Here is an 11,809-nt window from a genome sequence, read left to right as displayed (position 1 = left end):
ACTAAACTGTCCCAAACGCGGACGCCGGCACAAAACAACTCAACTGGCTCACAGGGTTATCACCGCCAACCTAATCAGGGTAGCGCGCGTGCATAACCCTCCTTCTTTGGAGGTACCGGTGGAAGAGCACACAATCAGACCAAGTCAAGGCCGTCCCATATCGGCAAATGTGGTTGCATGGGTAAGCCCGGACAGGCGACTCGAGATCAACCAACTAGGTTGCATTTGTTAACTCAACTCAATCAATCCATCCATTACCTCGACAAGTATAAGTGCTAAACAACAGCATAGCAAAATCATAGTGCTGATAATCATGGCATGAGACCAAACCATAGCACTAACATGTCAATATTATTAACAACATTATTATTAGTATGGAATATGTAAACAAGACATGGCATTAGATGAAAAGTAATGCTAGCATCTAAAACGGAGGTCATAACAAGTGTATGCAATTGCAGACTAGCAGGTGATACAGATAAACACACAGGGTGCAAGCAAAGTTATCACGCAAGTCCGGAGCTAATGATAAGAGGTTGTCTTGCCTGGGAGTCGATGAATACGCCGGGAAGAAGCGCAATACACGCAGGAAAGATTTGCCGGAGAAGTTTCCTTCTCGGAGGGCTCAATCGGAGGGCAAGGGCAAAATGGTCAATTTCAACGTTGTGAAATCAGTATGGAAATGGTATCATCATGACGGGCTGGAAGATACGAAGGAGTGGGCGTTGCTTTTACCTCAATCGGGGTTACGGTCGCGAAGTTATGAGTGTTAGAGCACCAGGGACCAATCTGTAAAAAGAATTGCTACAAGCAGGTCCCTGGGGCTAAAACAGAAAGCGCCTCCGGCCAAAGTACGCTTTCCAACTGGGAAAGTGTATTTATAAAAATACGTTTCCTTTTAAAAACGCGCGGGCCCGGGTTGACTATTCTCTCTCCAGCTGACGAGTGGGCCCTGCCTTATCTCCTCTCTCCTCCTCCTGTCTTCTTCTCCAACGCGACACAGAGGCAGGGGAGATCGCCGGCCGCCGTGGCTGCCGTTGTTCCGCCGCGAGGGACGGCCGGCCGGAAGGTGCAGGGGCTCCGCCGCTCCTCGTCGTGCTCGGAGGCGGTCATGGGATCGCTGGAGGCGGACCGCAGCGTCGTCGCTGCTAGATGGGACGCGGTGGCCGACGGGCGCCCGCGGTGCTGGTGCAGCGGGGCTTCCCTGGAGAAATGAAGAATGGCGGCGGCTTCACCAGAGCTTGGGGATGCTCTGTCCATGGGTAGAGGAGAGGGGGAGAGCTCTGGAGCTGACATCGCCATGGGGGTACGACGGCGGCTGCTTCGGCCATGGGGCAGTGGGGAGCCCCGAGGGCTTGGGCAGGGGCTGGAGGGCTTACTTGTCGTAGGGAGGGGCTCAGGGCACGCATAAATAGCAGAGTGGAGGGACTAGACGATGTGGGAGAAGCTGCCCGACGCTGGCTGTCATGGCGGAGCTCCGGTGGAGCATCCATGCCGGCAGACGCCTCCTGGAGCTAAGGGACGAGGGGGAGAGGACTCTAGAGGGTGCACGTGTGCGGTGGGCAACTTTCCGGCACTCCAGAACGAGCTAGCACCCACTGGAGGTGCCCTCCCGAAGACTCCAGTGCATAGAGCTCCGGGTTGGCACGCTCTACCCATGGTCACCGCGTGGCCACAGCCTTGCCACGCCGTGCTCGACGCCAAAAGATGTCTAGGATCTTCTCCACGCTTCACTGAGATGACTTGACCCCTCAGGCAAGAAAGTTCAGCTCTAGTGTGACCTCTCCTCGCTCAACAAGAAGCCAACATCAAGGTGTTTGTACTGTGAAGTGGCCATCACAGTGTATCTCTTGGCCTGATCTTTGGCTGAGCTTGACCATTCACTAAAGTGAGTATCTTGACCAAAATGCAGCACAAACAAATAAGTCTAGGGTGTACTTCCTTTGTAACCTGACAATCTAACCAGAAATGAAGAAGATGATGGTGGTATCAAATGGCTAGATAAAAATGGCTCAAATTTGGTGGAGACCAATATTTTAGGCGTATGGAGTCACTATAAAAAGTTAATACCATTTGCATAAGTATAAATGGTACTTCCTTCACGGTGCTCCAATCTGGACAAAAACTTGGATAATTTGCTAAGGGAGAATGGATAGATGGTATGGGCTAAATTTTGGTGGACAAGGGTCATTTATCATAATGAACTACCCTCCAAAATTCAGTCCAAGGGGATCAAGGAATCAAACACTTCCTTTGCAAACAGGAAATCTGGACAAAATATGCAAAGGGATGTTCTGCTCAACTTTTAAATTGCGGAACTTGATATTTTGATGGAAGTGGTGAATATATGGATATGAGAAGCTCCACAAATTATTTGGGATTTTTCCTAGCTACCAAAATGGTAGTTCCTCTAGAAACTGCCCAAAATGCAATATTGGCTTTAAATAGGAAAAAGGCAAATTTCCCCATTTAATAATGGCCAATATTTTATGGGATCTCAATATGATTATATGATCACAAAGAATATCTTCACAAGTTTTCATGACCTTGGGAGATGGATCGATATTTTCCTGTATTTAATTCCTCAGAAAGGCAGAAAAAAGAATTAATTCTAGATGAGAAATATTGCATATGACTTGGCAGTATTTTTGAACATCTAAGGTTTATGAGGGAAGAATGATCTCTGGAACTTTTGGGAGGATTAATAGAGCAAGGGCAATGATAGCTCCTTTGTAAACACAAGGGAATGATTTCCAGTTCCAATATTTCAGAACTAGGGTTTCAAAGAGGTTCAGGGTTTACTCAATAAGAGCAGGCTGGCACAAGGACATGGGAAAAGCACTCAGAGGTTGAGGGTAGACTAGATTCACCTGGTCATTTGCCAAATTCCAGAGGAAAAATTTGGGAGAGAAAAGCTAGGAAGGAATAACAGCACAAAAATCGATAACCCGATTTTTGGGGTGTTAAAACCCGCTCCAGTCAACGCCACGTACTCGCCGCCGATGGAGATTCCCGAGCCGGCGGAACCACGACCGCGCCCACTGTAGGTCGCTGACGGCCCAGCCGCATACTTCCGGGGGCGGCCTCGCCCCCTCTTGGCAGGTGGAGCATAAGGACCTGCACCAAGGGCCTTCCCCTTGTCGATGCGAGAGAATATGCTTACCGGCGCCATGCTGAGGGAACAAAGGGATCAAGGTGGGAAGCAGAGAAGACTGGGCGACGCAAGCCTTATCGCCCTCGTCGGGTTAAATAGGCTGCCCAAAGCGGGTTGGCGTCCCCTCGCGTCCCCGAGACCACACAATTCGCAAGGAGACGCGCCCACATGGCGGGCGCCCACGCGTTGCCCCAAGGAGCAATGATTGTTGCACCCACGCGCCACATCAATTTGACCAGGCGTGCCTCTGGGTGCCTCGGGAACAGGAGTGTAGCCACCAGGCAGCGTGGCGTGCATGATGCCTAACACGCAGACATTTGGGGCCCGCGACACTTCGGACTTCCCCCAAGGCTTCGTGAGGAAGCCAGCCTGGGCATGCCTTGGGCCCGGGGGCTACTATCGGTGTTCTGGGAACGGGGGTACCCAGACTCGCGTGTCTGCGGCCCAGGGCTGGCCCACTCCCTCAACCAAGCATCGACAAACTCGACAAGGCCGTCATGAGGGGCCAAGCCTCACGAGGAGGAACGACATCAATATCCACAGGAGGCCTCCTCAGGACCCTATCGAAGCGGCGGACATTCCGAGGCAAGGTCCAGCCTCATCATCAAAGGTGACACCACGAAAGGACGGGCGAGCAGTAGACGGTAGAATGGGGCAGTTTCCCCTTTGGTACAAAGTAGACACGAGCGTACATGGGTCCAAAGGTTTCCCCTCTGGCACAACAAAGCCGCCGCCCGCCCGCAAGTAGGGCAAACGTCATCCTCGGGTCCGTCTCTGATGGCGCGGACAGTTACTTTGCACGTGAAGACCACTTTTGACACGGGAAGCATGTTCCCTTGTCTCCCACCAAAATAGGTTGTTGTGGGATCCCTTCCCGCCTACGATAAGGGAAGAGGACCTTGACCTCCAGTATAAATAGAGAGGGTAGAATACTTGGCAAAGGGATAGGATCATCAAAACCTCAGAGCAATACGCCTAACCACTTGGCCTCCGGAGGCTCAAGAGTACTGTACTAGTTCATCCCCAAATCTCCGTGAGAGGCAATCCACGAGAAGCAGGAGTAGGATTTTACGCTTCGTAGAGGCCCGAACCTGGGTAAACTGTTGTGTCTTGTGTCCTCCTCACCATTGCGTGAGCCCTTAGCCTTTCCCAACATGTAGAGAGTCTGTCAGACCGGATCTGTTGAGTGGCCTCTGCATGTGTCCCTGAGTTGGAATCCTTAGGGTTTTGCGGAGCCCAAAATCTGACATAGTCCGACTCCCGGTTGTCCGACTAGCGGGTCCGTGGGATGAAAGGCATTCCATTCACAAAATTCGACTATGGAGGAGTAGCCGGCTCGGGACAGTCTAACCATTCATGGTTCCTTCTTTAGCCGGCCTTTGGCGACTCGTTCTAAAGTCTAAGTGCTCTGGTGGCTTCCGGAAGTCCGCAGTCGATCCCCCAAAGGCAGAAGCCCCGTCCCACTCACATACTGGCTCCCGGTTATCGGACTGGCAGGGCGGAAGCTAGACAGGGCAAAGTTATGGGTAGCCAAAAGTCAAAAGGAAACAAAGATGAAAAACGAATCGTCAAGCACAATTTTTTCTAGAGCAAAATATTCGAAACATGCATATGTTATACGAAAGTGCAAAAGTCCCACAGCCGAGGTTCATTACAAAACACCCCCAGTGTGTGAAACTGCGAATGAACTATGAATGCAACAAAAAAATAAAACTTTAATTGGTGGCGACTCCATCCTTGGCCCCGGCATCGCCCATGACGGTCGAGGCAGACGCTCTGTCATCTGCTCGGGCGCCTCCCGCGTCATGCTTCGCGGCCGGATCACCCCCCGCCATGGAGTCAGCGTAGGCTTCATCACTGGAGTCGGCACCCTTGAGACTCGCCTTGCTGATGCTGCCATTGGGATCGCCAAGAGCCAACTGGAAATTGTCCTATGGAACCATACTTTCATCGGCACTTTGCTCCAGAACGTACTCGTCCCATGCAGCGAACGACGCAACGTTGGCAGCCTGCACCTGCAGCTCATCCTTGATGGAGGCCAACTCTACATCCATGCTAGCGTGCTGCGCCACAAGCAGGCCAAAGTCAAGGTCAAAGTACGAAGACATGGCAACCCAAAGTGCCATATACGCACCGGCTTGCGCCGCTGACGCATGCCAGACGTTCGACCGTGCACTCCTTGTTTCGAGCCACCGGGACAGCGGGCTCATCTTCGTCGGCTCCACTGCGTCCGTCCAGAGAGCATGAACCACGGACAGCCCGGCATCTTGGAGCCAGGCCACGGATCGCGCCACCTCCCGTAGGTGAGCTTTGGCGATGATCGCTACCTCATCCACGTTCCAGCCTGTTTCCGCCGCCGCTTGGACGCCCGTGGCATGCTGCTCCTCGCGGTGGAGCGCCACGACCGCATTCGCTGCCTCCCGCATCCCCGAAAAGAGATTTGGGGATAAAAAATGGGTGCACGGCATCAAAAGAAAGAAAGAGGAACCAAATCAACATCAGGAAGGTAATTCAAGTCAAGAAGGACTCGCTATTGAGGAGGATGTCGACTTTGCAGGCCTCTTTATCTAGCTCGCGATCCTGAGTCGCTTGCGCGTGGATCTGAATGGCGAGTTCATCGCATGCAACCCGTGCCGCCTCGACCTCCTTCGCGAGCCGGTCTTCTTTTTTCCTTTAAGGATGCATCCCATTTTGCCAACTCCTCGCAGTCGACCCGATCCAACCGCTCCAATTCGGTGGTATGGGACGTTTCCTTCTGCAACAAGGCATCATGAAGGGACGCCTCCTTCTGTGCAAACGCGTTGTGATGGGAAGCACGCAACTGCTCCAACTCCACCAGGTGGGCTGCCTCATGGTCCTTATTCTCCGCCTGGAGAAGCTCCACCTCCTGGCATAGACGGGCGCCCTCATCTCACAGGGCGTCCCGCTCCGGGTAGGCTTGATCTAGCCGGCCCCGGAGATCGGCCAGTTGGCTCTCCGACTTCCTGAGCCGACCCAACAACGCGTCGTGGGCAAGCACTCGATGGTCGTGATGGTCCTGCATCATAAGAAGAAAAGAGTTAGCCGCGAGTAAGACTCGGCTCGGCTGATTTCAAGCCGTCCGATTCTCGGGGGCTACACCCAGTGGTGCGCTCACGCGCCCCCACTAAAAAAAAATGGTTGGCCACGAGTAAGACTCAACCCGGCTAATTTCCAGACGGCCCGACTCTCGGGGCCTAAACCCAGTGGGTGCACCGGCGCACCCCCACTGAAGCAAAGCGAAAAGAAAAGAGAAAACCCCAAGGGAAAAGCAAGGGGATAGAAATCTTACCCCAACCGCCTGCTCAAGGCGGAGCATCTCCTCGTGAGCTACATGGGCCGCCTACGCGTCGTGATTTCGGCACTGGGCAAACCTTGCGGTCGAGGCGGGAACCCCGCTCAACATGGTGTCGGGGATATCTTCTTAAGGGTCATGCTGGTCGTGCTCCAGGTCTCCATAGGTCGGTTCCTGGAACTTGAGCCGGCTCCGGCGGCAGTCAAAACACGCGTCGACTTGACCATAGTTCAGGCCACCGGAGGCACGCTCAAAGCCGTTCCCTGCATTGTGTTGGGCTCGCGGTGCTCCGGTGCAGCGGGGGCCTCGTCCCTCGCCCCTGATGCAGACTGTCCCATGCCATCGATTTTACCACGCGGGACCTCCGCCCTAGGCAACGGGCCCTCGGCCTCAGGCGCATCCCTCAACGCGTCTGGTGTAGCATCCGGTTGGGAATCGAGCGCGTAGATCGCTACATCAGGCCCCTTCGGCGCGGTATCGAGCTACGGCTCGTGCCCCTTCGTGGCATCCGCCGCTTCTGTGTCCATGCCGGACCGCTCGTCGACATGCGCGTCTGCTTCCTGCTATCGTGTGGGGTCGTGCCTCATCTTGGAGCGCCTCTTCCTAGCCGGGTGCTCCAGGCCAAAATTGTCCGCCCGCTCCTCCATGTGGTCTGGGCCAACGGCCATCTTCCGAGCCGCCTCCACCCAAGAATGATGCTCTTGCTCCAGCAACGCCGTTTGCGCTGCCTCTGCATCGGCCCACGAGGCGCCCTCCACCGTGTAGTGCTCCTCGCCTCCCGTGCTAGCAGTATGGGAGGATTTTGCCAGGGCCATGGCAGCCCTGTTCATGGACGCCCGGTGAAAAAGGAGCTTAGCAAAGGAAGAAAGACAAACCCATAAATCAAGGTGATAGACTAACATACCCGGGAACGACGGGAACCGGCCGTCTGGTGGGCCCTGCTGTGGCGAGCCACTGCTTCTTCACGCCGCCTCCACGACCTCCAGCCGAAGGTCCACCTGTCGCGCGCTTGGGGGCCGGATGCGCGGTAACTGGTTGGTTGCCCGTCTTCTTCGCTGCCGCATCGTCTTCGGTCAAATCGCGGGCGGCTCGCCACAATCGTCTCCTTGGCATGCTCGAGACATCTTTCGGATCCTCCAGATCCTCCACGGCGGCTGCGCCACACAATTCGAGTGAAATACATCAACATCAGCCCATTCAAGCAAGTGAGCCTTAAAAAACTCACCCACTGGCTCGGATGCATCCAACTCCACCGCCTCATCACCGGATTCCGGCTCCCCGGTGTCATCCGTCTCCCGCGTCTCCACCTTGTCGACGTCTTTGATTTCGTTGGGGTCCGACATGAGTATGTCGTCGGTCGGCTCGCGATAATCCTACAGTCGGCCAAACAACTATCAGCATGGCCGGCATCCGACATTAGAAAATAAAACACAACGCAGCTCACAAGGAAAATGGATATCAGGGCGCGGCTTACCTTTGGGGACGGGTGGTCCCGGTCGTAAGGGGCCACACCCCACTCCCGTCCATCGCTTTCGTCCATCCAGGTGGAGGAGATCCAATTCTCCCGTTCTACCACCTTACCTGCCCCCAGCTCCTTCGGCGCTGCAGCGGCAGGATCGAGCGAGCCACCATGGTGGCAAGCAGATTTGCGGTGGTGAGGCCTTCCACCTTGAGGAATTCTAGCCGGGCGTAGATTAGCTTCACCTCCGCAGCCAGATGCGGCAAGTCCGACTGCCAGCTCAGCTTCCCGGTTGGGGGCACGTTGATGAAGGGGGCAGGTTGATGTGGTCATCCTGAGGGTTGACGTTCTTCACGTAGAAGAATCCTCGCTGTTATTTCTTCACCGAGTTCTACGGGGGGAGCTTCGGGAAGCCGAATACAACTCGACGATGAACTAGCGCGGTGCCGCGGGCAATCATCCTCTTGTGGCCAGTGACCCCGTCTGTCAATGATTGCTGCTTGAAGTAGAAGAGCTAGTGCCAAAGATCCAAGTGCGGCTCGATCTCAAAGAAGCCCACACAGAGGGTAACATAGGCGCGAGCTCAGCACGGCATTGGCGGCGAGGTGGTGCGGCAGCGGACCGAAATGCGTCAATAAGGTGAAGAGGAAGTTGCTCGCCGGCAACCCGAGCCCGCGAGCGAAGTGTTCAGTGAACACCACCACCTCGCCATCCTTCGGGGCCGGGGAGTTCTCCGCCCCTGGGATCCGCGCGGCGACGAGCTCCGCTGATGGCATCTTGTGGCGATGGTGGAGAAACTCGATAATTTCTCCATCGACATTGCTTCCATCCTAGGCGCCCCGTGTCCCCGACCTGTTGGCACAAGCTTGGGACATGGCGTTGTGGGTAGCAAATGACGTCAGGGTGCGTCTAACAATGGCGGCGGGCACACTGGCAGCGTCTTCCTCTCTCTCTCTCTCTCTCGCTCGGTTCGGGAGGGGAGGGGCGTGGGAATGGCAGGGGCGGGGGTGACGAGTGAATGGCTCCCTCGACCTCCCCACCTGCCCATTTAGACCCCGTGTGGGGTAGTTGATGGGGATATGTACCTACGGTAGGGTCATAGGCCTGACCTACATGTCCTACCGAAGGCCACAACATTAAATACTTAAAGATTTCAAGGAACATTCCAACTGACTCGCCATGGGTCACTCGGTAGAGAATCCACTCGGAGACTTCCTCTTTCCACTCGACAGAAGACTTCCACTTGGAAGAATAAGAAGCCAGTCAACCGCGGATGTTTAGAAGTCACTCCACAGAGGCCAAAAAGTAGGCATTTGACTGGACATCATAAGTACATTTATTACGTACCTTATCAATAACGCACACTTTTGTCTTCATTACTCGAACCCTTGGTTGTCTCCTTGATGAGGTTTAGCGCACTCTATATGATGAGGACATCAATACCATTGCTACACCCACAGCACCAGCTGCTATACATACTGGACCAGTTACTAGAGCTCGTGCACGCCAATTGAATTACCAGGTACTTTCGTTTATTGGGAATACTTCTAATGTTCATGAACATATGATGCTGCCTAAGTTAGATACTTTTGTTGTTCTCATGAATGAAGGACCTAGCATGGACAAGAAGGATATCCGTTGGAGCGGGATGAAGCATGGCAAACAAGGGGCACGCGCGGGAGAGAACAATGGAGCTTCCCTTGGTGATTTCCGCACTTTAAAGCCACCATAAGGAGAGCATGAAGACTTTGGACGAAATATTCAAGACCCCACTTTATTAATTTCGTCCATAGGCTATTATAGGTGTTGCGCCACCTTATTTTTGGGCCAGGCCCATGTAATTTCGAAATACCATAATATAGGCTATTTTTAGAGTCCGTATGTGTGGGGAAACCGAGACTAGGGCTGTTTTCGGAACCCTTCCCCAAGGGTTACGAAATTGCCTCTCTTTTCCCTCATATATACAGCCCTTAGGGCACCGTTTAGACTTGGGTTTTGTTTAGATTACAAGTTCGCCATAGCTGCAACTTCGCGTTCTTCGTTTGTGTTCTACGACCAGACAAAGACGTCACAGAACCCCACCTTCATCAATAAAGCTTTCCTCTTATATTCGCAATATCCTGATTGCAATCTCGGTTTCTTGCTTGTTCTTCGTTTGCGTGCAGGAAACAGACCCTCGTGGTCAGGTTGATCGTGCTCCGGCGTGATCAATAACCTCTCGGAGTTGGTTTAGCGATTGCTAAGGCGCGACGTCCTCACACGTTCGTAGTCGGATCGTCAAAGTCTACTCCATCTAAACGATATCCACGATCTCATCGAAAGACAGGGACAACTTAGCCTCTATCAAGTGGTATCAGATTTTCAGGTTGCTCGGTGAGATTCTACCAGTTTTTCATCTTTAGATCGGATCTGTTCTTCATACCTATCGTCCACGAAACAGCCAAAAAAAAAATATTAGGCTTAGATCATCCTATCCGAACCAATCTGAGCCTTTGCATAATCTTTTCAGTAGTTTGCTTAGTTGAATTTGCGGTTACATCGTCGTGTCGAGTTGCTGGTCTTAGTGTCTAGTTCTTTAGAGTTTCGAGTTCTGTTCATAGTTGTCACGCCGTCACCGCATCGTATTTCATCATATACCACCACCACGCCACCATTATCCTTGCTGCCATATACCACCACCATATATCCATTACCATCCTAGTCTGTTTCGGTTTAGGTTAATTTCGAGATCTATTTGATTTCGATTTCGCGTTTCCTTACCTGAGTGGGCACGCTTTCCAGAGCACTTTTTAGGCCAAAATTTCGAGGGGTGAAATTTTTTTTTCCCTATCGTTTTGTTAGGTTTTTTAAAGAGTTTTGAGACCCTCGCCATCATAGTGATTTTTTCGCATTTTTTTGGCCGCCGCAGCCCCGCACCGCTACAAAAAAAAAAAAAAGTGTCCACAAAAAAATTTCGTCCCTATCCTGTTTTTAGTCCTTGGGAAGAGTTTTGAGCCACTCGCCATTATAGTGATTTCCTGAAAAAAAAAAAAAAAAAAGAAGAAGAAAAAAAAAAAAAGAGGAAAAATCAGAGTGGCTCTTCCCTTGATTAGTACGTGTCGTCGTGACTTCGTTGGTGTTCTAGGCTCGCGTCTCTAGTACGATCTAGCCTAGGACCAGCACGGTACCGTCGTTGAGCGTCTTTTCAATTTTGCATCTCTGAACTGATTATAGCTGACCCTTCTTGCTACCATATTATAAGCCTTCCCAGCTCCACATACATCTACATCGTGTGTTTGACACCACCTGGCAATCGCTATATCCAACCTTCGAGAGTTTTGACTACACCGGTTGCCGATCGCCACCTGCTGCTGGGTAAGAATTTGTAAGAAATTGAGATTTGCTTGACAGATTTGTGACACACCACCACCACTTCCTAGTAGTCTGTAGGGTCATATTTTGCTGTGTTCCTATTGCTGCTAACCATGCCAGGATCACACGACGAGGAGATCGACTGGGAGAACCTGACCAACCAGGAGCTTTATGATAAATTTCAGCAAATGATGTCTCAGCAGGTACAGGGTTTCCTAACAACCTTTGGAGAGGCCATGGAAAAGCTGGACGGTATGGAGCAGAAATTCGACACCAAGATGAATGCCAAGTTCAATGAGGTGCTTGCCAGATTACCACCACCAGCTACTTCTGTTCCCCTTCAACCACAACAACGGCGACGACCGGGACGCGTGCCTATCGGCCAAGTGCAGCCTTTTATTGGTCTTGATCCTACAACTGCTGCTGCTGGTGCTGGTGCTGCTGCTGCTGCTGCTGCTGCTGCTGCTGCTGAGGTTTCTACGGCTGAGCAGCATGATGATTATGATGATGATTACGATGGTGATTACGATGC

General features: G+C 52.6%; 1 protein-coding gene across 1 annotated transcript; it reads right to left on the bottom strand.

The window, feature by feature from the left end:
• Window positions 1–551: 551 nt before the first annotated feature.
• LOC123398898 lies at window positions 552–2,021 on the bottom strand. Its single transcript, XM_045093344.1, has one exon. The coding sequence runs from the start codon at window positions 1,300–1,302 to the stop codon at window positions 958–960; it is 345 nt and encodes a 114-aa protein (XP_044949279.1). The 5' UTR covers window positions 1,303–2,021; the 3' UTR covers window positions 552–957.
• Between the last annotated feature and the right edge of the window lie 9,788 nt (window positions 2,022–11,809).

This window comes from Hordeum vulgare, chromosome 5H (assembly GCF_904849725.1).
Source record: "Hordeum vulgare subsp. vulgare chromosome 5H, MorexV3_pseudomolecules_assembly, whole genome shotgun sequence".
Taxonomy (NCBI): domain Eukaryota; kingdom Viridiplantae; phylum Streptophyta; class Magnoliopsida; order Poales; family Poaceae; genus Hordeum; species Hordeum vulgare.
This window is presented reverse-complemented; position numbering and strand designations above follow the sequence as displayed.